This window comes from Salvelinus fontinalis, chromosome 3 (genome assembly GCF_029448725.1).
Source record: "Salvelinus fontinalis isolate EN_2023a chromosome 3, ASM2944872v1, whole genome shotgun sequence".
Lineage (NCBI taxonomy): Eukaryota > Metazoa > Chordata > Actinopteri > Salmoniformes > Salmonidae > Salvelinus > Salvelinus fontinalis.
Window position 1 is genome coordinate 73701518 of NC_074667.1, and position 26986 is coordinate 73728503.

Sequence of the window (26986 nt, forward strand, 5' to 3'; positions counted from 1 at the left end):
CTTCTCTCCGCTCTGACCCCAATCTCCATTGGATGTCTCTGAATGTTCTTCCTTATGAGAGTTAACTACTCCAATCGTATGCAAATACCTACATGTTAGAATTAAACCATCATACTCTATACACTGCTATAGCAGTATGCTTAGAACAAGTGTCCTACTGTACCTGTATACTTCTGCTATACTTCTACTATTTCTAGATAATATTGGGTATGCCCTATTCTTCATCATCCTCCTGCTTATATTCAGCAGAATATATATACATATACAGTGCATTCTGAAACTATTCAGACCCTTTGACCTTTTCCACATCACGCTACAGCCTTATTCTAAAATTGATTAAATTAGCATTTTCCGCATCAGTCTACATACAATACCCCATAATGACAAAGCTAAAACAGGTTAAACATTTTTTTTTTTAAACACATAAATACCTAAGTATTCAGACCCTTTGCTATGAGACTCGAAATTGAGAAGTTTGTACAACTTGATTGGAGTCCACCTGTGGTAAATACAATTCTTTGGACATTAATTATATAGATACAGCTGTCTATAAAAAGGCCCACAGTTGACAGTGCATGTCAGAGCAAAAACCAAGCCACGAGGTTGAAGGAATTGTCCATAGAGCTCCGAAACAGGATTGTGTCAAGGCAAAAAATGTCTGCAGCATTGAAGGTCCCCAAGAACACAGTGGCCTCCATCATTCTTAAATGGAAGAAGTTTGGAACCACCAAGACTATTCCTAAAGCTGGCCGCCAGGCCAAACTGAGCAATCAGGGGAGAAAGGCCTTGGTCAGGGAGGTGACCAAGAACCCGATGGTCACTCTGACAGACCTCCAGAGTTCCTCTGTGGAGATGGGAGAAACTTAAAGGACTGTCAGACAATGAGAAACAAGATCCTCTGGTCTGATGAGACCAAGATTGAACTCTTTGGCCTGAATGCCAAGTGTCACGTCTGGAGGAAACCTGCCACCATCCCTAGAGTGAAGCATGGGGGTGGCAGCATCATGCTGTGGGGATGTTTTTCCATGGCAGGGACTGGGAGTCTAGTCAGGATAGAGGAGAAAGATGAACAGAGCAAAGTGCAGAGAGATCCTTGATGAAAACTTGCTCCAGAGCGCTCAGGACCTCAGACTGGGGCGAAGGTTCTCCTTCCAACAGGACAATGACCCTAAGCACACAGCCAAGACAACATTTTCTAAAAACCTGTTTTTGCTTTGTCATTATAGGGTACTGTGTGTAGATTGATGAGGGAGAAAAACAATTTAATACATTTTAAATTAAGACTGTAACGTAACAAAATGTGGGGGAAAATCAAGGGGTCTGAATAATTTCCCGAATGCACTATATCATTGCTTAGGGTCATATATATATATATATAATGAATATATGCCACTTGTCTTCATTCCATCAGAGGACGGCAGGCAGAAGAGTGACAGTTACACTAATTCTCATCCAGTTTAGATCTTCATTAAATCCCTCAACCTCAAAACAATTACAAACACAAAGTGAATCAGTGTACAGTTAAAGTCTGCCTGTGTGCAGTTAAATTGTGTTCAAGTGTATATTACCGTCAGTTAGCATACTGTATAAATAATTTCCCCAAAATGTAGTTGGTAGTTCACCCTCTACCTTCATTGAAGTTTATTGGACCTTCTTTATTTAGACTTCTCTATGTATTTGCTAGTAGACTGTATCCAGTAGACTGATTATTGTAACCACCTCAATGTTTGGACATGTATTTGAATGAGAGGGAAATACTGTACCTGTCCCTACATTATTGTCCGTTGCGTTGTTCCTGTCCCAGATAAATTCAACTCCCATTTCCTTGCATCAGGACTCCTTATGGAGTATTAAGATATAACTACATAAGAGATGTTCTAGTTAGTTTAGCATTCTGCTCTTGCTTTAGTATTCATTTAGCTGATGTGAGATATATGCAGCCCACCTGTCATATGTTTAACACCCCTGGCTTAGAGCCAGCAGATATAATGCATTATCCTTAGAACGAGTTAATAATAAAACATTATATGTCCTGCCTTTGTATGTAACAGTTTTTCAACAGGCTCAAAAGGAGATGATACTAAGTCATTATAAAGTCTTGCAATACATTTATGAGTGCATCATAATGTATTATACCTTCTATCGCTATAATGAATTATACCTGTTATCTTTCAGTTAGTTACCTAACTCTATCTATATAATAAATTATACCTGTTGTCTTTCAGTTAGTTACCTCTCTATCTCTATAATGAATTATTCCTGTTGTCTTTCAGTTAGTTACCTAACTCTATCTCTGTAATTAATTATTCCTGTTGTCTTTCAGTTAGTTACCTAACTTTATCTCTGTAATTAATTATTCCTGTTGTCTTTCAGTTAGTGTTACCTAACTCTATCTCTGTAATGAATTATTCCTGTTGTCTTTCAGTTAGTTACCTAACTCTATCTCTGTAATTAATTATTCCTGTTGTCTTTCAGTTAGTGTTACCTAACTCTATCTCTGTAATGAATTATTCCTGTTGTCTTTCAGTTAGTTACCTAACTCTATCTCTGTAATTAATTATTCCTGTTGTCTTTCAGTTAGTTACCTAACTTTATCTCTGTAATTAATTATTCCTGTTGTCTTTCAGTTAGTGTTACCTAACTCTATCTCTGTAATGAATTATTCCTGTTGTCTTTCAGTTAGTTACCTAACTCTATCTCTGTAATTAATTATTCCTGTTGTCTTTCAGTTAGTGTTACCTAACTCTATCTCTGTAATGAATTATTCCTGTTGTCTTTCAGTTAGTTACCTAACTCTATCTCTGTAATTAATTATACCTGTTGTCTTTCAGTTAGTGTTAGCTAACTTTTCTTCAGGGATAAGAACATTCATTTTATGTCAACATCCTAATGGCCTACGGTACATCTAGAACTTGTTCATTATTGATGTTTTTAGTTTGTACTGACACAGCCTATTAGCAAACCCATAGTTTATCACAATATCCCTATAATTATATGCCTTTAGATGTGTATACTAATGGTTTCTCTTTCCTTTGATTTAGGCCATGAATTTGGTAAGTGGATTTGACTTTTACGATTTGCTTCCCACCTGCTTGGCGGTGCCAGTGCATCGTCCACTCTGCTAATGCCCTCTGCTGGCATGGCAACCCAACCTCACTGCTATCCTATAATGAAGCAGATCTTAGCCATAGGAAACGTGTGTGCTTGGAACCACATTGCTGTGCATCGTACCTGATCATGATGATAATTGATTATCATGTTTTTGCAGGGTGGTTCTGCTTCTCTGAGGACACACTTCTTTGTAACACTTGTTTAGTGTATGCTACGTACAAACATAAGTCTGCAACAGCATTAGCAAACATTCCATGTCAGTTCCAAATCAAATCAAAATGTATTGGTCATGCACACATATTTAGCAGATGTTATTGCGGGTGTAGCGAAATGCTTCCATGTCCATAGGCTATTATTGATACAAATTGTGATCCAAGAGGATGTTGAGGCACGGTGGAATTTGGATGCAAAACCAGACACTTTTTCTGATCAATACTTTGAAGGACCAATATCACGATCCAATTGAGCATCCGCAAAATAATATTGTAATTATTTTCACTGTGATATTTTGGTCCAATTATGAGGCAACGCATTAATGTTCATAGGTTCAGAGATCTTCTATACTGTTCGCAGTTCTATGACCCCATCCACTACCAATATGTACGGTACTACTTAACCTAGGGCTGCACTAACACTATTTAGTGCTAGAATCGTCACATTGTGATACTGTAGAGAAACATAAACATTGCCTGTGTTCCTCTACCTGGTCAGAGTCTATAGTCAGTTGTGGCTCAGTAAATCACTGCTACCAGTTTCACACAGCGCACTCGCTGTGTTTTGGTACTTTCAGTTGACTTTGTTTACGCTAAAGATTTGGCATTTGGAGATTCTTTAGGTCAGCTTTCTGCTGCTTCTACAGGTACATGTCTTTCCTATTTCAAGACGTGAAGTAATACTACCAACAAGGCAAATGTAGGATATGTTGTTTCCTTCTACGAAATGTCACATAGTTGCACAGTGATGAGAATACACCAAAAGGTGTTGGCCTTTAGAGATACTTCACTCTTCCCTGTTACTCTGCTTTGTACAATGACAATATGATTGCAATATATTGCTATGAGGGTTAAGATACTGGTTCAAGTGTGCTGAGGCACACACAAAGTGTTGTTTCTGATGGTTCAGGATGGTTTTTTTGTTGCTGGTAGACATACAGTAATGTTGAATGCTCTCGATTGTCCAGGTACAAACATGCCAAGCTTAACCATAACCATCTACGCTTTGCTTTTCTATCTCTGACCATTACAATCAGCAGAACGTTCCAGACAAATCACATTCATACCAATTGTTATCTGACCACATACAGTGCAGTGTACTGGCCAATGCGACCATTAGTCCTACAGTATATATTCATCAAGAGTCCTGTTTCTCTGTATTGAGAAGAGGAACTTTTTGTTCTATTTTACATGACTTTTTCCATAATAGGAGTGGTTGTGTCAACCACAGTTTCTCACAGACAGTCTGTCTTTCTGCAGGAGGCATTTCCTTCAAGGTCTCTACTAATTAGAATCATGTGACTCCTGGAATGTTCTCGTTGATTATGTGGCTTAAAATCTTTTTGATCTGCTTCGTTGAATTAATCATAAACATGTTCTCTTCACGTCTTCTTTTTCATTATTGTAGCCTACTAGTACTCCACACGTAGTTGAAGTTAAGACTCAGATGTTTTATTTATTTATTAGATCGGCTGTTTGTTTACTGAAGATCCTAATGGGAGTACAGAAGAAGATCAGAGAATGTTATATTTACAGTATAAATATAGTAGTGATAGCTAGTAGGAATTGTTGTAACTGTTGTTGTTTTTTAAACTACTGAACCAACTGTGTTCCTCTCGGGGCACTGTGAGTAGCCTAATAGTTACTTCAACCAGGTCAGTGTATATTAGATGTTAGACTGCTCTCTAGTGGTGCATCTCCCTCACTTCCCCCTCCTCGTCCACAGGACCAGGCATCTAAAGACAAGGCCCTCCAGAACATGGCAGCGTTGTCGTCTGCTCAGATTGTGTCTCCGAGCCTGATCAAGAGCCAGCTACCCCCACTGCCCCACTCTCCCTACCCCCCGCAAGCCAGGGTGAGCCCTTCTACACTGGGTTTGGGGTTGCAATGATTGCTTTTTCTCTGCATTGATAGTATTTACATTATTGTTGTACTAGTAGTTGATGTAGGCTATGGGAATACAGTACAGTCCCTGAGCTACTTCATGTAAAGCTTGACCAAATGAGCCTGTGAATATATAACTTGAGGACAGAGCTTTTGTGAAACTCTGTGAAACCGACTCTGTTATCTTTGCCTTCCAGTTTTGGCCAGGCCCTATCCCAGGACAACCCGGCCCCTCTCAGGAGTGAGTATGACTGTGTTTACTATCTGTTGAGTGACAGGTTCAGGTGTTTGGACTGTTCGTTTGATTGGTTGTTTGTTTGATTGACACTTGTGACTGGAATTGGAATGGCGGGTTCTCTTTGGCATGTTTAACGGATCGCATTTGTGCACATCAGGCTGATTCTAGAGCTCAACCAGGGAAGGACTCCTGGGTTTGGCCGCGCCAGCTATGCGTAAGTTTCCTCCTGGTCCAGCTGTAGCACAAGGCAGCACTAACTCTGCTTCAGTATGTGTCCTGCTCCTGCACTAACTTCACGACCAGGGCACAACCAGCTTCACGTCTGAGAGAGAGACCAAACATGCTGTGAAGTTGTTTGCAAAGTCGTTCCGTTCTGGCCATTTGGCATGTAAAGACGTTACACGATAGGGTGATTTCATGACAAACTGGGGGCATAATGTTACATTAGTCTATGACAGCACCTAACTTAACTTGAGATCCATGTTTGTCACTCCAATATTAAAGCAAATCTTCCATTGACATCTATGCATGACTTGCACAAAAAGCGTATCTGAAGTTAGGATTTGGCCCATTGTGAACGTTCACGTAGCACACTTAAGCATCGCTCTAAAATGATGTGCCACAATCACACACAGAGAAACATCAATCAAATAATCAATCCACCAACCAATCAGTGTATGTAAAAAGCATCACTAAATGTATGGTGTAGAGTGGTGACAGAGTGAAGCAGAGGTGGACTTACGCCTAGCTGGTGCAGCCACAGACACATGCCTATGTTGAGAAACGTGTCATAATACTGTGGATCCACGTCTGTCTGACATGCCAATGAAGCCCAAAGCCACATGCCACTAGCATAACCAGGTTTCACATGGAATTTCACTTTTGGAAATATGTGGAATAAACACAGCTGGATGAAAACTGAAAAGTTTGACTCCTCAACTGTGATGTGATAATCATTCTCTTTCAGTATCAAACCTTTTGCACCGTCTCCATACACAACTCTACCAGGCCCTCCCCCTCCCCCTATATCAAGTGAGTATGGAGTCAAAGTCAGTTTGCATTCATACAGTACATCCTCATTCATGATCCCTAAAAGAGGGAACTGTCCAATGATGACAGTAATGATACACGTGATATAACATACACATCAGCACTATATCTGGTGCTTAACATTAATACAGAAATTAAACATCAGCTTTGGAGACCTCAGCCTGAGTGCTTCTCTCTCTCTCTCTGTGTGTGTGTGTTCTGCTCTCTCTCTCTGTGTGTGTGTGTTTCTCTCTCTCTCTCTCTCTCTCTCTCTCTCTCTCTCTCTCTCTCTCTCTCTCTCTCTCTCTCTCTCTCTTCTCTCTTCTCTCTTCTCTCTCTCTCTCAGACTATGAGCCTTTGGCACCCCCCCTCCCCCCGGCTGCTACGGCGGTGCCCGTGTGGCAGGACCGGACCATCGCCTCCTCCAAGCTGCGGATGCTAGAGTACTCTGCCTTCATGGAGGTGCAGAGGGACCCTGACAACGTGAGTCACCAAACCAACTACACCACCAAACCACATTAACCAAATAAATTAACTAACCACACTAACCAAACAGTGCTAATGAAAGTTGACGATAAAGGCCTTTGTTTTACAGTCCACATAGTCACGCGAGACAGATTACATTTCTAGTGCTAACTCAGTATGGCCAAGCTAGACTTCTGTCATGGTGGCTGGTCTGATCATCTTCCTCTCTCTCCCCCCTGCAGTACAGCAAACACCTGTTTGTCCACATTGGCCAGACCAACCCGTCCTACAGCGACCCTCTGCTGGAGGCAGTGGACATCAGGCAGATCTACGACAAGTTCCCAGAGAAGAAGGGCGGACTCAAAGAGCTTTATGAGAAAGGCCCACAGAATGCCTTTTTCCTAGTCAAATTTTGGGTGGGTGACAAATCACCTTTATTATTGTGTAATCCTCACCTTTTTACTGGACAGTGTATGGATTTTAAACATGGTTGAAAGCAGAAAAATACATCTTTCACACATTTAAACCTACACTGTCACACAATCAGACTATCACACTGTCACACAGCGAGTTACACTCTCACACCGTCGCACAATCAGTCACACTGTCAGTCACACTGTCTCACAGTCACACAGTCAAATTGTCACACTGTCACAGAGTCAGTCAAACTCTCCCAGTCACACTGTCAAACAGGCAGTCACACAATCAGACACTCTTAACACTGTCACAGTCAATCACACTCTGACACAGTCAGACACTCTCACACTGTCACAGTCCATCACACTCTGACACAGTCACATAGTCAAACTGTCACAGAGTCAAACAAGCAGTCACACTCTCACACAGTCAGACACTCTCACACTGTCACAGTCAATCACACACTGTCACAGAGTCACACAGTCAAACTGTCACAATGCTACACAGTCAGTCACACTCACACAGTCAGTCACACTATCACACTCTCACATAGTCACACACTCACACACTGTCAGTCACACTGTCAGTTACACTCTCACACCGTCACATAGTCAAACTGTCACACTGCCACGCAGTCTGTCACGCAGTCAGTCACACTGTCACGCAGTCAGTCACACTGTCACACAATCAGTCACACTGTCACACAGTCACAATCTCACTCTGTCACACAGTTACGCTGTCACACAGTCAGTCACACTCACACTGAAAGTCACACTGTCACACAGTCAGTCACACTGCCACACTGTCAGTCACACTGTCACATAGTCAGACACACTGTCACACTCTCACACAGTCTGTCACACTGACACAGGCAGTCAGTGTCCCACAGTCAGTCACACTCTCCAACACTGTCACACTCTCACACAGTATGTCACACAGTCAGTCACACTCTCCCACACTGTCACACTCTCCCACACTGTCACACTCTCCCACACTGTCACACAGTCACACTCTCTTTAAAAAAAAGAAAATATCCTTAATTTCGTGGTATCCAATTGGTAGTCGTTACAGTCTTGTCTCATCGCTGCAACTCCCATACGGACTCGGGAGAGGAGAAGGTCGAGAGCCATGCGTCCTCCGAAACACAACCCAACCAAGCCACACTGCTTCTTGACACAATGCACATCTAACCAATGTGTCGGAGCAAACACCGTACACCTGGCGACCTGGTCACCGTGCACTGCGCCCGGCCTGCCACAGGAGTCGCTAGTGTGCGATGCAGTGCCTTAGACCACTGCGCCACCCAGGAGCCCACACTGTCACAGTCACACAGTCAGTCACACTCTCACACCGTCGCACTGTCACACAGTCAGTCACACTCTCACACAGTCACACTGTCACAGTCAATCATACTCTCACACTGTAACACAGTCAGTCACACTCTCACACAGTCATACTGTCACACAGTCAGTCACAGTCACACAGTCAGTCACACAGTCAGTCACACTCTCACACAGTCACACAGTCACGCAGTCAGTCACACTCTCACACTGTAACACAGTCAGTCACACTCTCACACAGTCACACTCTCACACAGTCAAACTGTCACACGGTCAGTCAAACTGTCACACAGTCAGTCACACTCTCACACTGTCACAGAGTCAGTCACACTGCCATACAGTCACACTGTCACACAGTCACACTGTCAGTCACACTGTCACACAGTCAGTCACACTATCAGTCAAACAGTCAGTCACACTGTCAGTCACACAGTCATACAGGCTGTCACACAGTCAGTCACACTGTCACATAGTCAGACACACGGTCACACTCTCCCACAGTCACACTCTCACACAGTCTGTCACACTGACACACAGGCAGTCACAGTGTCACACAGTCAGTCTCACAGAGTCAGTGACACTCTCACACTGTCACACAATCAGTGACACTCTCACACTGTCACTCTGGCAGAGAGTCAGTCACACTGTCATACAGGCTGTCATACAGTCAGTCACACAGTCACTTAGTCAGACACACAGTCACACTGTCACATAGTCAGACACACTGTCACACTCTCACACAGTCTGTCACAGAGTCACATAGTCACTCACACTGTCAAACTCTTTTTTATATTTTTTCCCCCTAATTCTGTGGTATCCAATTGGTAGTCGTAACAGTCTTGTCTCATCACTACAACTCCCATACGGACTCGGGAGAGGAGAAGGTCGAGAGCCATGCGTCCTCCGAAACACAACCCAACCAAGCCGCACTGCTTCTTGACACAATGCACATCTAACCAATGTGTCGGAGCAAACACCGTACACCTGGCGACCTGGTCACCGTGCACTGCGCCCGGCCTGCCACATGGGTCGCTAGTGTGCGATGCAGTGCCTTAGACCACTGCGCCACCCGGGAGCCCACACAGTCAGTCACACTCTCACACAGTCAAACTGTCACACAGTCAAACTGTCACACTGTCAAACTGTCACACAGTCATACAGTCACACAGTCAGTCACACTCTCACACCGTCGCACTGTCACACAGTCAGTCACACTCTCACACTGTAACACAGTCAGTCACACTCTCACACAGTCGCACTGTCACACAGTCAGTCACACTCTCACACAGTCACGCTGTCACACAGTCAGTCACACTCTCACATTGTAACAGTCAGTCACACTCTCACACAGTCACACTCTCACACAGTCAAACTGTCACACAGTCAGTCAAACTGTCACACAGTCAGTCACACTCTCACACAGTCACACTGGCACAGAGTCAGTCACACTGCCATACAGTCACACTGTCACACAGTCACACTGTCAGTCACACTGTCACACAGTCAGTCACACTATCAGTCAAACAGTCAGTCACCCTGTCACACTGTCAGTCACACAGTCATACAGGCTGCCACAGTGACAGTCACACTGTTACACTCTCACACAGTCACACAGTCAGTCACACTGTCACAGAGTCAGTCACACTCTCACAGTCACACTGTCATGGAGTCAGTCTTACTCTCACACTGTCATACAGGCTGTCACACAGTCAGTCACACTCTCCCACTGTCACATTCTCACAGTCACACTGTTACACTCTCACACAGTCAGTCACACTGTCACACAGTCACACTGTCACACTGTCACAGAGTCAGTCACACTGTCACAGAGTCAGTCACACAGTCAAACTATCACACAGTTACACTCTCACACAGTCAGTCACACTCTCACACAGTCAAACTGTCACACAGTCAGTCACACTCTCACACAGTCAAACTGTCACATAATCACACTCTCACACAGTCAGTCACACTCTCAAACAGTCAGTCACCCTCACACAGTCACACTGTCAGTCACACTCACACTGAAAGTCACAGTCTCACAGTCAGTCACACTGTCAGTCACACTATCACACAGTCACATAGTCAGTCACACAGTCAGTCACACTGTCACACAGTCAGTCACACTGTCAGTCACACTCACACTGTCAGACTGTCAGTCACACCGTCACACAGTCACACTGTTATACTCTCACGCAGTCACACTCTCACACAGTCAGTCACACTGTCACACTCTCTTTTTTTTTTTTTAATAATTTTTAGCCCATTTTCTCCCCAATTTTCGTGGTATCCAATCGCTAGTAATTACTACCTTGTCTCATCGCTACAACTCCCGTACGGGCTCGGGAGAGACGAAGGTCGAAAGCAATGCGTCCTCCGAAGCACAACCCAACCAGCCGTACTGCTTCTTAACACAGCGCGCCTCCAACCCGGAAGCCAGCCGCACCAATGTGTCGGAGGAAACACCGTGTACCTGGCCCCCTTGGTTGGCGCGCACTGCGCCCGGCCCGCCACAGGAGTCGCTGGAGCGCGATGAGACAAGGATATCCCTACCGGCCAAACGCTCCCTACCCCGGACGACGCTATGCCAATTGTGCGTCGCCCCACGGACCTCCCGGTCGCGGCCGGCTGCGACAGAGCCTGGGCGCGAACCCGGAGACTCTGGTGGCGCAGTTAGCACTGCGATGCAGTGCCCTAGACCACTGCGCCACCCGGGAGGCCCTACTGTCACACTCTCATACAGTCACACTGTCACACAGTCAGTCACACAGTCATGCTGTCAGTCACACAGACAGTCACACTCTGTCAGTCACACAATCACACTGTCACAGTCTCACACAGTCAGACACACAGTCAGTCACACTGTCACACTCTGACACAGTCAGTCACACAGTCAGTCACACTCTCACACTTTCACGGAATCACGCTCTCACACTGTCACACTCTCAATCAGTCACACAGTTCCACTGACACACAGTCAGCCATACTGTCACACAGTCAGTCACACAGTCGCACAGTCAGTCACACTCTCACATTGTCAGTCACTCAGTAAGTCACAATGTCACACAGTCAGTCACACTGTCACACAGTCACACAATCACGCAGTCACACTGTCACACAGTCAGTCACACTCTCACACAGTCACACTCTCACACAGTCACACTGTCACACAGTCCCTTTTGGTAGTTTGAGTATTCTCTCATTTAGAGTAGAATAAAAAGGGGTTAGGCTTTAATCTGACTTGTCCTGTGTGTGTCCTCTCTCTGCAGGCGGATCTCAACAGCAGTGGAATGCAGGATGGCCCAGGCTCCTTCTACGGAGTCAGCAGCCAATACAGCAGCTCTGAGAACATGACCATCACCGTCTCCACCAAAGTCTGCTCCTTCGGCAAACAGGTGGTCGAGAAAGTAGAGGTGAGCCCATTATCCACTGGGTCTGCTTTATAGTCACAAAACAGCTGACTTACCAGGTTAGATAAAGCTAAAATAAAATGTACTGTCAGACACCATAATTGCATTTCATGCAGTCACAATGTTTGCCTCAAGTCAGATGTTGTTTTGCTGTTTTGCTGAGTTAAAATCTCTCCTTTTGTGAATTTCAGACGGAGTACGCCCGGATGGAGGGAGGGAAGTGTGTCTACAGGATCCACCGCTCTCCCATGTGCGAGTACATGATCAACTTCATCCACAAGCTCAAACACCTGCCAGAAAAATACATGATGAACAGTGTTCTGGAAAACTTCACTATACTTCAGGTAACATTATGCTTTATTACAAGATAATAAGATAGTGTATTCCCAAATAGTAAATTAGTTACTATCACTGTATTTCAACCTAGAACAATAGATTATGTTTTTGACATCATTGTTTTGCTTCATTGTTCCTCCTTTTGTTGTGCTTTGTGAATTGATTGATATTTCACCTACTGTATAGGACTACAGTTGGATGATATGTATTTGACCTCGTGTTGACCTACTGTTCCTTCCTCAGGTGGTGACAGACCGTGACACTCAGGAGACCTTGCTGTGTATAGCGTTTGTGTTCGAGGTCTCAACGAGTGAACACGGGGCACAGTACCACGTCTACAGGCTCGTAAAAGACTGACCCACCGCTCTAACACGTCTACAGGCTCCTCGAAGACTGACCCACCGCTCTAACACGTCTACAGGCTCGTCGAAGACTGACCCACCGCTCTAACACGTCTACAGGCTCGTCGAAGACTGACCCACCGCTCTAACACGTCTACAGGCTCGTCGAAGACTGACCCACCGCTCTAACACGTCTACAGGCTCGTCGAAGACTGACCCACCGCTCTAACACGTCTACAGGCTCGTAAAAGACTGACCCACCGCTCTAACACGTCTACAGGCTCGTCAAAGACTGACCCACCGCTCTAACACGTCTACAGGCTCGTAAAAGACTGACCCACCGCTCTAACACGTCTACAGGCTCGTAAAAGACTGACCCACCGCTCTAACACGTCTACAGGCTCGTCGAAGACTGACCCACCCACCGTTCTGCAGGGAGGTTTGGGAATCAGCTGACGAAGCACTGCGTGACAATATGTACAGTACAGACTGCTCAACTGCCAAGTAACATTCAAATCGACGTTAGAATGAACTGACATGAAAACATTTTAAACTTCCACACATTTATGTGAAATAGGAAAAAGGAGGAAGTCTCAAAAGACAAGAAAGGAAATTAGGAGAATTCATTGTTTTGTTTTAAAGGCAACTTTTTAACCCATATAGTTAAATATGCTGAGACAAGTGGGTCAAATTGGTAATGACAGTAAATGTACAGTAGGTTGAGATTCACTGAGGGCATGAGAAAGTGAACAAGGTTAAGAGCGTTGTCTCCATGGGAACACACTCTAAGCAATATAAGAAGAAGTGGATAGATTGGAATGGTACAGGTACAACAACCATGGAAGAAGAGCAAACACAAAATAATCCGATCGTAGAAGGGTCCTCCCGAGGGGTGTTTATAAATTAGATAGGATGCCAACCAAGTGCCTTTCTCCAAAGACAAGTATTGATCAGTTGCCAGCCACTCTGGAATGCCTTATTTACTACCTCTTGTCTTTAAATAAACAGAAAGAAACCGGACAGATGTAAATGCATCATTGAATAGGAGAATAGGAAACTGAACATGACTGCAGTTCATCCTTTCTCATCTAGATCCTTGAAGCGCACTTCTGATCCAGGAATATTATGGTATGGATTAAACTATTATTCATTTTTCTCGTGATGTGTTATCATGAATGGTTACAAGTTTAGCTGAAGTCCACGTGTACAGCAAGGGCATAGCATGATCAGATCACTCAGTTTCCAATCCCTGGGCTTTTACGGGTCTCTAGACAACAACACATCATGGTGCTGTGGTGCACTTAAAAGATCAAGAAGGGGTGAAGCAACAAATATTTTTATTTTCAGCCTTTAGTTCTGTTATTGAAATGAACCGTTTCTGTACTGTGAGTCAGTGGATGCTACAGGAATATGTGTTACATAGGATTCTTTTGGGGACGTGTTTATATTTGTGATTAACATTAACACTGTTTTCTTAAAAATATGGCTTGAGAATCAAATCAAATTAATTTTTATTTATTTGTCACGTGCGCCGAATACATCAGGTGTAGACCTTACCGTGAAATGTTCACTAGATTAGAATTTGCCGAATTGGAACTGACCAAATTTTACAGTGAGTTTTAACTAATCCAATCCAATCCAATCTCCCCATTCATGGATCCCAATTGATGGATATCACTTTCAATCTGGAAAGGCGGCAGGTAGCCTAGTGGTTAAGGGCGTTGAACCAGTAACCAAACTTTTGTTGTTTTGAATTCCTGAGCCGGCACGGTGGAAAAATCTGCTGTTCTGCCAATGATGTTGCTTAAGGCAGCCCCCCCACACCTCTCTGATTCAGAGGGGTTGGGTTAAATGTGAAAGACACATTTCGGCTGAATGCATTCAGTTGTACAACTGACTACGTATGCCCTTTCCCTAACCCTACATGGTGTAAGATAAGTTTCTCTTTCCTAAATTGAATTAATAAAAACAAAAGCTATCTCTTATTTTATGAGTGAACCTTCAAGAAATTAATCTTAATTTGCCAATGCGATCAGCCAATGAAAAACAGATTTTATGTTTTGAAAGAGAGCTATCCTCTGTGCTGTGGTGTGTGACCATTGATTGTTATTTATATTGAAAAGAATGGTGGGAGGGCAGGGCTGGGCTGGGATATGGGCCATATGTGTTTATCCTTTGCCATTGAAATGGTGGTGTTACAAGTATTGCTGAGCTGAACTTTATACTAAAGACACAATAACTGTCATCCCCTAGCTATGTCATCCCCTAGCTATGGTCTCTGCCTTGGACGGTTCACTGGACTTCTGTCATAAGAATTCATACATCAGACTTTGTATGGTGGATTTAGTACACCAGGATTTGAATGTCACACTTCAAGAGCTAGACTTAAAACAACTGCTTAATCTTTACTAGTGGATTTCTCAATTTTATCTTTTTTTACAGGCCCGTGTTTTTTATTATCATTATCATAATTAATTGATTTCTGTTCGTTTTTGTGACTTTCAGCATCCGTTGAAAACGTTGTGTGTTTTTGTTGACATTGATGATGAGATACTGTATCTTATGTATCATAATCTGAATGGTATGGGCAAGTTTGTTTGGTTAAAAGGTGGTTTATTGTGGCCTTGGTTACCAATTGTGCATTGCATTTTAATATTTTCTGTTATCTTCAAACTAAGGGGGTTGTATTATATAATCAAATCAAAATGTATAATCGAACAATAAAAGACGCATGGTGCCTTTGGGGCCATTTCCCCCTGAAAACTCATTAAAACAGGTTTGTTCATTTGATTGGTCAATACAGTTTCCTTCACAGATGAAATACATTGTAAACTACTGTAGATGGCAGTGTTATACTGTTCAAACAGTATTGCATAAACAGCAGGCCTATGTTGCACTGTATACTTTCCTTGGTCCTTTGTTACATTTCTACTGATGACCAGAAGAGTAGGCCTAGTAGGCCCAAGCAGGCCTATGATATGAGTAGAAAAAAGGGTTCCATTAGGTTCTTCGGCTGTCCCCATAGGAGAACCCTTTTTAAAAAGGTTTCTTCATGGAACCCAAAAGGGTTCTTCAAAGGGTTATCCTATGGGGACAGCCGAATAACCCTTTAAGGTAGCACCTTTTTTAAGAGTTTTATTCAGGTATATTGTCAAGATACACTATATATATATTTTTTTATTAATGTCCCCAGATTCTCAGAGGCTCAAGCCCAGACATATACAGTGCCTTCGGAAAGTATTCAGACCCCTTGACTTGTTCCACATTTTGTTACGTTACAGTCTTATTATAAAATGGATGATTTTTTTCCCCCCCTCATCAATCTATACACAATACCCCATAATGACAAAGCAAAAACAGGTTTTCAGAAATGATTGCAAATGTATAAAATAAAAATGAAATATTACATTTACATACAATAACAGTCAAAAGTTTGGACACACCTACATAAAAACTATGAAATAACACATATGGAATCATGTAGTAACCAAAAAAATGTTAAACAAATCAAAATATATTTTAGATTCTTCAAAGTATCCACCCTTTGCCTTGATGACAGCTTTCCACACTCTTGGAATTTTCTCAACCAGCTTCACCTGGAGTGCTTTTCCAACAGTCTTGAAGGAGTTCCCACACATGCTGAGCACTTGTTGGCTGCTTTTCCTTCACTCTGCGGTCCAACTCATCCCAAACCATCTCAATTGGGTTGACGTCGGGTGATTTTGGAGGCAAGGTAATCTGATGCAGGACTCCATCACTCTCATTCTTGGTCAAATAGCCCTTACACAGCCTGTAGGTGTGTTTGGTCATTGTCCTGTTGAAAAACAAATGATAGTCACACTAAGCGCAAACCAGATGGGATGGCGTATTGTTGCAGAATGCTGTGGTAGCCATGCTGGTTAAGTGTGCCTTGAATTCTAAATAAATCACTGACAGTGTCACCAGCCTAGCACCATCACACCTCCTCCATGCTTCACGGTAGGAACCACACATGCGGAGATCATCCGTTCACCTACTCCGAGTCTCACAAAGACACGGCGGTTGGAAACAAAAATCAAAAATTTGGACTCATCAGACCAAAGGACAGATTTCGACCGGTCTAATGTCCACTGCTCGTGTTTCTTGGCCCAAGCAAGTCTCATCTTATTATTGATGTCCGTTGGTAGTGTTTTCTTTGCAGCAATTGTACCATGAAGGCCTGATTCACGCAGTCTCCTCTGAACAGTTGATGTTGAGATGTGTCTGATACTTGAACTCTGTGAAATATTTATTTGGGCTGCAATTTTTGAGGCTGGTAACTCAAATGAATTTATCCTCTGCAGCAGGTTAACTCTGGGTCTTCCTTTCCTGTGGTGGTCCTCATAAGAACCACTTTCATAATAACGCTTGATGGTTTTTGCGACTGCACTTGAAGAAACTTTCAAAGTTCTTGAAATTGACCATATTGACTGACCTTCATGTCTTAAAGTAATGATGGACTTTCGTTTCTCTTTGCTTATTTGAGCTGTTCTTGACATAATATGGACTTGGTCGTTTACCAAATAAGGCTATCTTCTGTATACCACCCCTACCTTGTCACAACACAACTGATTGGCTCAAATGCATAAAGAAGGAAAAAGATTCCACAAATGAACTTTTAACAAGGCACACCTGTTAATTGAAACGCATTCCAGGTGACTACCTCATGAAGCTGGTTGAGAGAATGCCAAGAGTGTGCGAAGCTGTCATCAAGGTAAAGGGTGGCTACTTTGAAGAATCTCAAATGTAAATATATTTAGATTTTTAACACTTTTTTGGTTACTACATGATTCCATATGTGTTATTTCATAGTTCTGATGTCTTCACTATTATTCTACAATGTAGAAAATTGTAAAAAATAATGAAAAAACCTTGAATTAGTTTTTCTTTTGACTGGTACTGTAAGTATTCAGACCCTTTACTCAGTACTTGGTTGAAGCACCTTTGGCAATGGTTACAGCCTCGAGTCTTCTTTAGTATGATGCTACAAGCTTGGCACACCTGTATTTGGGGAGTTTTTCCATCCTTCTCTGCAGATCCTCTCAAGCTCTGTCAGGTTGGAAGGGGAGCGTTGCTGCACAGCTATTTCCAGGTCTCTCCAGAGATGTACGATCGGGTTCGAGTCCGGGCTCTGGCTGGGCCACTCAAGGACATTCAGAGACTTGTCCAGAAGCCACTCCTGCATTGTCTTGGCTGTGTGCTTAGGGTCATTGTCCTGTTTGAAGGTTGACTTTTGCCCCAGTCTGAGGTCCTGAGCGCTCTGGAGCAGGTTTTCATCAAGGTTGTTTCTGTACTTTGCTCCATTCATCTTTCTCGATCCTGATGAGTCTCCCAGGCCCTGGGTGGCTCCCACCACCATGTTTCACCGTAGGGATGGTGCCTGATTTCCTCCAGACGTGACACTTGGCATTCAGACCAAAGAGTTCAATCTTGGTTTCATCAGACAAGAGAATCTTGTTTCTCATGTTCCGGCAGTCCTTTAGGTGCCTTTTGGCAAACTCTAAGCGGGTTGTCATGTGCCTTTTACTGAGGAGTGGCTTCCTTCTGGCCGCTCTACCATAAAGGCCTGATTGGTGGAGTGCTGCAAAGATGGTTGTCCTTCTGGAAGGTTCTCCCGTCTCCATATAGGAACTCTGGAGCTCTGTCATAGTGACCATCGGACGAACAGCTATAGGAACGGCCGGGCGAACAGCTATAGGAACGGTCTTGGTGGTTCCAAACTTCTTCCTGGGTTCTTGGGGACCTTCAATGCTGCAGACATTTTTTGGTACCCTTCCCCAGATCTGTGCCTCGACACAATCCTGTCTTGGAGCTCTATGGACATTTCCTTCAACCTGGTTTTTGCTCTGACATGCACTGTCAACTTTGGGACCTTATATAGACATGTGTGTGCCTTTCTAAATCATGTCCAATCAATTGAATCCACACACAGGTGGACTCCAATCAAGTTGTAGAAACATCTCAAAGTGATCAATTTCGAGTATCATCGCAAAGGGTCTAAATTCTTATGTAAATAAGATATTTCAGTTTTTTTATACATTTGCAAAAATGACTAAAAACCTGTTTTCACCTTGTCATTATGGGAAATTGTGTGTAGATTGATGATGAAATAGATAAATTTAATCAATTTTAGAATAAGGCTGTAACGTATTAAAATATGGAAAAAGGGAAGGGGTCTGAATACTTTCCGAAAGTACTGTATATATAGACAAGGTGTGTATGTCCAGTCAGTTGAATGTGAAGGCTGCTGAACAAATATAAATGATTTTTATTATTGACTTTACTGATTTTTGATATGTCTATGCATTTTTGTTTCAACACAAGCCTCAAATGCACACACGGCAAACAAATGTCCATTGAAACTTAAAGTCCCACAATGCAAAGCGAGCAAGGGTCCCTGGTGTCACCACCACAGATTATCCCTTAATTGGCCAAATACTCAAGTGGCAGGTCTAACAATGAAAATAAATGTCATAATTAAAAATGTCTTAGAAAATGGACGGCAGTCGGGAGGAGGCAAGATCAGATGGGACCATTCTAGCCAATGAGAGGGTAGATACGCATGTGAACCACAGCTATAAAATGAACAACAGGCACAACTCCGATATAAAGTGTTTTTTCTCAAAGTTGCCAGGATGTCACTTGTCCTACTTATATCTACGGAAGTCCAGAGAGAACATATGACTAAAAAAAGTAGAATTCCCTAGATATGTCAAGATCACAATTTATTTATCTCATGATCACTACATAACAAAAGTTGTTTTGTCGAGATCAGGAGATAAACAAAGTACCAGGTATCACGCATTAATTTGTTCAGCTGCATGATACCACCTAGGATGACCAACATGTACAATTCCCAAATGCGGGACAAAGAGATGATTTTGCTGGACATTCACAGTACAGTGGATTTTTTTCTTGTGGCAGCACCCCCCACAAAAAAAAACCTGGTGCACCGAAGTAACTAATTGAAGCGCGCATATAGGCTACTCCTTTGCGTTGCGCAAAATTTGGTCATGCAGAAACAAGACACGAAATGTGTGGCTGTTTAATGAAAATCTGGGAATTCTTGACCAATTAAAATGTTCTGGTTGGTCTCAAGGGATGTAAAATAGTTAGGAAGGGAGACTTTGAAAACCAGATTGAGTGAAGTAGAAGCAAATGATGTTGAATGAGCAACTAATGAGCATGGAGAGCCTCACAAGTTTAACGAAATCACCTTATATTTTTTCAGTCTAATCACCTTATATATTTTCAGTCTAATACGGTTATTTACTTACTTTTGTAGCTCTTCATCAGAAGCATGCTTTTTATAAGTAGTTAACGGTCCTCTCCAAATTTAGCTGGAATTTAGACCGAAAGGATTTGACAAATGTGATTGGTTGACGATATTTTACATCGCCTACCTCTCGCCTTGCGATGTACAGAATATCAGATTTCAACAAAGATTGGAGAAGTGTTTAACATCACCAGTACCACATCCTTATGATATTGTAGCGACCCGCACAGACAGCTGTGTGTTATGTGTTAGGCTAGTAGGTGGTTGTGTTGTATTTACCAGTACCCAGTGTTCGCGGGGTCCGACATGTCAGTCAACCTGCTATCTGCCAATCACGGGAATGCCTGGAATGTTCTGATGCCGGGCATCCTGGCGGTTGGCGGAGTGGCGTGGAGGGGGGTTGGGCAGGGGGATGGAGCATTGGAAGTTAAGACCAGGTTTAGCCTTTGTTCTCTCTCTTACGTCTGGGCTTCACAAGAGAAGGTCACGATTGGCTTGTGGGTTATCTTTCATTTATTTGGCGTGGGCTACGGCCAAACAGTAGCCTGTGTAAAGTTGGTTTAATAAACCGTCCATTCGTAAACTCAAATCTCTGTCTGGACAGTTGTTCTTTTATGATCTAGTCAGGTCATTACAATATATATCTTGTCAAAAGAGCAACGTGACTGCAAATAGACATCTGTATTATTACCTTGTAGGCTGTTTCAAGGACCGTGGTGCTGTCAGCCCAACACATCACCAGGGGCACACTGCCCGCAATCCAGGACATCTACAGAACATGGTGTCACAGGAAGGCCAGGAAGACCATCAAGGACCTCAGCCACCGAGCCAAGGCCTGTTCACCCCACTACCATCTAGAAGGCACAGAAGGTGGAGGTACATCAAAGCTGGGATCAAGAGATTGAAAAACAGCTTCTCCCGCCCATTAAACTGTTAGTCACCACTAACCGCCTCCACCCAGTACCGTGCCCTGAATTTAGCCACTGTTACAAGCCGGCTACCACCCAGTACTCTACTCTGCAGCTTACATAGTCATTGAACATTGGTCACTTTAAGGATGTTTATATATACTGTTTTACCCACTTCATATGTGTGTACTGTATTCTAGTCAAGGCGCATCCTATATAACTACTGCTGTACAGACCTTTTCTATTCATATACTGTCCATACTGTCTAAACACACATCATATACATATACACTACTGTTAAAAAATTTGGGGTCCCTTAGAACTGTCCTTTTTTGGGAATGAAAATAACATTTTTTGTCCATTAAAATAACATCAAATTGGTCAGAAATACAGTGTAGACATAGTTAATGTTGTTAATGACTATTGTAGCTGGTAACGGCAGATTTTTTATGGAATATCTACATAGGCATACATAGGCCAATTATCAGCAACCATCACTCCTGTGTTCCAATTGCACGTTGTGTTAGCTAATCCAAGTTTATCATTTTAAAAGGCTAATTGATCATTAGAAAACCCTTTTGCAATTATGTTAGCACAGCTGAAAACTGTTGTTCTGATTAATGAAGCAATAAAACGGGCCTTCTTTAGTCTAGTTGAGTATCTAGAGCATCAGCATTTGTGGGTTCGATTAGAGGCTCAAAATGGCCAGAAACAAAGACCTTTCTTCTTAAACTCGTCAGTCTATTCTTATTCTGAGAAATGAAGGCTAGATATGCGAGAAATGTCCCAGAAACTGAAGATCTCGTAGAACGCTGTGTACTACTCCCTTCACAGAACAGGGCAAACTGTCTCTATCCAGAATAGAAAGAGGAGTGGGAGGCCCCGGTGCACAACTAAGTAAGAGGACAAGTACATTCGAGTGTTTAGTTTGAGAAACAGATGCCTCACAAGTCCTCAACTGGCAGCTTCATTAAATAGTACCCGCAAAACACCCGTCTTAACGTCAACAGTAAAGAGGCGACTCTGGGACTTCTTGCTCAGTTGTGCACTGGTGACTCACACTTATGTTATGGTACACTGACATCGATGTATTCTGTAGTGGTCAATAGCCAGCTAAGGGGACTGTTAGCAAGCTTGTCTCAAGCCAGTCCTCCCTGAAGAATCTCACTCGAGCTTCCTGGTGCCTAGCTAAGAATTTTACTCCAGTGTTTGAACTCCAATTGTAAAACGTCTAGTTAAAATGTACTATTTTTAGCCATAGATATGGCTAACTGCCACCTAGGGAGGGCAAGCAGTTGGCTGTGTCTAACTTTAGGATCCTAAGCTTATGTTGCCAGCAAAGTCCTCTGTTTTGAATATGTAGTAGCTAACGTGCTTGCGTGAACAAGTTTACATACCAGATACCACACACACGCACACACCCCTTACAAAAAAAGATTTCCTTTTTGAAACTGCTGTAAATGTGCAGTAACTGCAGTCAAATGTGGTATTTTGGACGCAGTAATTGCTGCACACTGCAGTTATACTGCACACTAACTGTAGTTATACGGCACTCTGACTGCAATCTTTTTTTGTAAGGGACACACACACTTAACACTGAAACACACTTAACAAACATTACTGCATGGCAGTAGCTCTTTCATGTAATATTCATCTCAGTCTGTCAGTTTTAGCAACAAAAATAAAACATTTTCTAAATTCTCAATTCGCTTAGACCTATTATTCCATATTAACCCACAGGTCAAATGTGGGTTTCGACATGTATTAAACCATAGGTTAAATGTGGGTATCGACATGTATTAAACCATAGGTCAAATGTGGGTATCGACATGTATTAAACCATATGTCACGCCCTGACCTTAGTTCCTTGTTTATGTCTCTATTTTGGTTTGGTCAGGGCGTGAGTTGGGGTGGGCATTCTATGTTTTGTTCTATGTTTTGTATTTCTATGTTTTTGTCCAGGTATGGTTCCCAATCAGAGGCAGCTGTCAATCGTTGTCTCTGATTGAGAACCATACTTAGGTAGTCTGTTTTCCCACTGTTAGTTGTGGGTGGTTATTTTCTGTTTAGTGTTTTCATCTTGCAGGACTGTTTTCGGTTATTCCTTTTGTTATTTTTGTATTTAGTGTTCAGTGTCAATAAAAAACATGAACACGTACCACGCTGCGCTTTGGTCCTCACCTTCTTCCACCAACAGCCGTTACACCATAGGTCAAATGAGTGTATCGACATGTATTAAACCATAGGTTAAATCTGGGTATCGACATTTTTTAAACCATAGGTTAAATCTGGATATCGACATGGATTAAACCATAGATCAAATGTGGATATCGACATGTTATCGACATGTATTAAACCATAGGTGTCACGCTCTGGCCATAGAGAGGTTTTTATTCTCTATTTTGGTTAGGCCAGGGTGTGTCTAGGGTGGGGATTCTAGTTTCTTTATTTCTATGTTTTGTATTTCTTTGTTTTTGGCTGAGTGTGGTTCCCAATCAGAGGCAGCTGTCTATCTTTGTCTCTGATTGGTAATCATACTTAGGCAATCCTTTTCCTTCTTTCATTGGTGGGATCTTGTCTTTGTTTGAGTGCATGTAGTTTGCACGACCAAGCTTTTCGTTCATTGTATTGTTTATTGTTTTTTTCTTGGTGGAACATTTCAATAAAAGAATGTACGCTTACCACGCTGTACCTTGGTCTCCTTCCGACGACATTCGTGACAGAAGAACCCACCACAAAAGGACCAAGCAACGTGGCCAGGAGGAGAAGGGATCCTGGGCACGGGAGAGAAGGGAGTTTAGGACATTGTGGACATGGGAGGAGATCATGGCAGGTGACAAAAGCCTCTCACTGAGTTACGGCAGAGACAGGAGCACGAGAGGCAACCCAAAACATTTTTGGGGGGTGGCACACGGGTTGGCGAGCAGGACGAGCGGAGTTGGTCACGATTCCAGTGCCATGTTTTCCGGTTTTACGCACCGTGCCTTCAGTTCAAAGTCACAGCCTGGTGCCTGCAGTACATGCTCTCCGTACCTGCCGCGTAAAGAGGGGTATCCAGCCAGGAAGGGTGGTGCCGGCTCAGCGCTCCTGATCTCCAGTGCGCCTCCTCGGACCGGGATATTCTGCACCGGCTCTGCGCAAGGTGTCTCCAGTGCGCCTGCACAGCCCAGTACGTTCTGTGTCAGCGCCTCGAACGTGCCGGGCTAAAGTGGTGATTCAGCCAGGAGGGGTTGTGCTAGCTCTAAGCTCCAGACCTCCAGTGTGTTTTCACAGCCCAGTGCGTCCTGTGCTGGAGCCCCGCACATGCTGGATTGAAGTGGATATCCTGCCAGGACTGGTTGTGCCTGCTCCACGAACCAAGCCTCCAGTGTGTCTCTCCAGCCTGGTGAGTCCTGTGCCTGCTTCACGAACCAGGCCTCCAATGTGTCTCTCCAGCCCGGTGAGTCCTGCTCCTCCAGCGACGGTCCCCAGTCCGGAGCCTCCAGCGACGGTCCCCAGTCCGGAGCCTCCAGCAACGGTCCCCATTCCGGGGCCTCCAGCGACGGTCCCCAGTCCGGGGCCTCCAGCGACGGTCCCCAGTCCGGGGCCTGCAACGACGGTCCCCAGTCCGGAACCTCCGGCGGTGATCGGTGGTCCGAGTCCTCCGGCGATGATCTGCGGCCCGGTTCCTCCAGTGAAGGTCCATGCACCAGGGCCGCCACCAAAGTGGAGGGATCTACGGGCGGAGGGGGGTCTACGTCCCGCACCGGAGCCGCCGCCGTAAGGGATGCCCACGCGGACCCTCCCCTTTAGAGTCAGGTTTTGCGGCCTATGGGCGGTAGGAGGTGGGGGGGGGGGGGGGGTACTGTCACGCCCTAGCCATAGAGAGGTTTTTATTCTCTATTTTAGTTAGGCCAGGGTGTGACTAGGGTGGGCATTCTAGTCTCTTTATTTCTGTTTTCTATTTCTTTGTTTTTGGCCGAGTGTGGTTTCCAATCAGAGGCAGCTGTCTATCGTTGTGTCTGATTGGGAATCATACTTAGGCAGTCCTTATTCCTTCTTTCATTTGTGGGTTCTTATTTTTGCATTGGTAGTTATTTTGCCCTGCAGAACGTCACGTTCGTATTTTGCTTTGTTGTTGTCGGTGTTCCTTAAAGAAATATATAGAATGAACACGTACCACACTGTACTTTGGTCCACTTCTTCCCATGACGATTGTGACAATAGATCAAATGTGGGTATCGACATGTATTAAACCATAGGTCAAATGTGGGTATTGACAATGCCAGAACAGTTTTGGGTTTTCACCTGATGTTTGTATAGCCTACCTGTAAACTAAAGGCCTCTTTTAGGAATGTGTTTTGCTTTTGTTGACTAAGGCAGTAAGTATTGACACTGGGTAAAGCTTAGGCTCACCCTTTGTATTCAGTGGAAGAACCCTCATTCTGACTGTGACCCTCCTGGTCTTTCCACCGGCCCCCATTCCTCTGTCCTGTGTCAGTGTGTGTCCTATGTCAGCAGTGTGTTAGTAGGGTCAGTCTGCTATGGCCCACTGCAAGAGAGGAGATAGACAGTGTGGTGGCCCTCTGCATTGTTAGTCTGTGTGGATGCATGATTTATAATGCTGCCAGGTGACAGGCAGGTAGGTGCCTTCATTGCTGTTTTATTGAACCTCTGTATAATGTTCTCACTTCTATCTCACATAGGACTGAGCATAGACTGTGACCATAAAAGTTGCTTAGGCTGGCTATAGACAGTGGTGCGCATTCAGCCTCAAAGTTGACTCTCACTCAGTTGCTCTGTGAATGTCTAGTTGAGTTCCAGTCATAGTTTTCAGTTCTCACTGCTGATCCTAACCAGGGACGTGGCTCCATCCTCACACAGCAGGGACTATAACCTCCGCTGCCACAGAGGCTAGTCTAACCACACTGGGACTAGTCTAACCACACTGGATCTAGTCTAACCACACTGGGTCTAGTCTAACCACACTGGATCTAGTCTAACCACACTGGGTCTAGTCTAACCACACTGGGTCTAGTCTAACCACACTGGGTCTAGTCTAACCACACTGGGTCTAGTCTAACCACACTGGGTCTAGTCTAACCACACTGGGTCTAGTCTAACCACACTGGGTCTAGTCTAACCACACTGGGTCTAGTCTAACCACACTGGGTCTAGTCTAACCACACTGGGTCTAGTCTAACCACACTTTAACCACACTGGGTCTAGTCTAACCACACTGGGTCTAGACTAACCACACTGGGTCTAGTCTAACCACACTGGGTCTAGTCTAACCACACTGGGTCTAGTCTAACCACACTGGGTCTAGTCTAACCACACTGGGTCTAGTCTAACCACACTGGGTCTAGTCTAACCACACTTTAACCACACTGGGTCTAGTCTAACCACACTGGGTCTAGACTAACCACACTGGATCTAGTCTAACCACACTGGGTCTAGTCTAACCACACTGGGACTAGTCTAACCACACTGGGTCTAGTCTAACCACACTGGGTCTAGTCTAACCACACTGGATCTAGTCTAACTACACTGGGTCTAGTCTAACCACACTGGGTCTAGTCTAACCACACTGGGTCTAGTCTAACCACACTGGGTCTAGTCTAACCACACTTTAACCACACTGGGTCTAGTCTAACCACACTGGGTCTAGACTAACCACACTGGGTCTAGTCTAACCACACTGTGTCTAGTCTAACCACACTGGGACTAGTCTAACCACACTGGGTCTAGTCTAACCACACTGGGTCTAGTCTAACCACACGGGGTCTAGTCTAACCACACTGGGTCTAGTCTAACCACACTTTAACCACACTGGGTCTAGTCTAGCCACACTGGATCTAGACTAACCACACTGGGTCTAGTCTAACCACACTGGGTCTAGTCTAACCACACTGGGACTAGTCTAACCACACTGGGTCTAGTCTAACCACACTGGGTCTAGTCTAACCACACTGGGTCTAGTCTAACCACACTGGGTCAAGTCTAACCACACAGGCAGCTA

General features: G+C 43.9%; 1 protein-coding gene across 5 annotated transcripts in view; it reads left to right on the top strand.

Annotated features, from left to right (window-relative positions):
• The window catches only part of LOC129851431 (transcriptional enhancer factor TEF-5-like), a 69630-nt gene extending 54057 nt beyond the window's left edge, over positions 1 to 15573 (top strand). For 2 of the 5 annotated variants that reach the window (XM_055917951.1, XM_055917952.1), the window contains exons 6-15: positions 3042 to 3053; positions 5050 to 5178; positions 5405 to 5448; positions 5603 to 5659; positions 6413 to 6477; positions 6821 to 6957; positions 7182 to 7355; positions 11966 to 12109; positions 12298 to 12450; positions 12686 to 15573. In XM_055917951.1, the coding sequence (XP_055773926.1) occupies positions 3042 to 3053; positions 5050 to 5178; positions 5405 to 5448; positions 5603 to 5659; positions 6413 to 6477; positions 6821 to 6957; positions 7182 to 7355; positions 11966 to 12109; positions 12298 to 12450; positions 12686 to 12799 (1029 nt within the window). In that variant the 3' untranslated portion in view covers positions 12800 to 15573. Of the gene's footprint in view, positions 1 to 3041; positions 3054 to 3135; positions 5179 to 5404; positions 5449 to 5602; positions 5660 to 6412; positions 6478 to 6820; positions 6958 to 7181; positions 7356 to 11965; positions 12110 to 12297; positions 12451 to 12685 lie in introns of those variants that run through there. The other 3 variants (XM_055917953.1, XM_055917955.1, XM_055917954.1) reach the window with 2 other exon arrangements.
• Positions 15574 to 26986: the final 11413 nt, after the last annotated feature.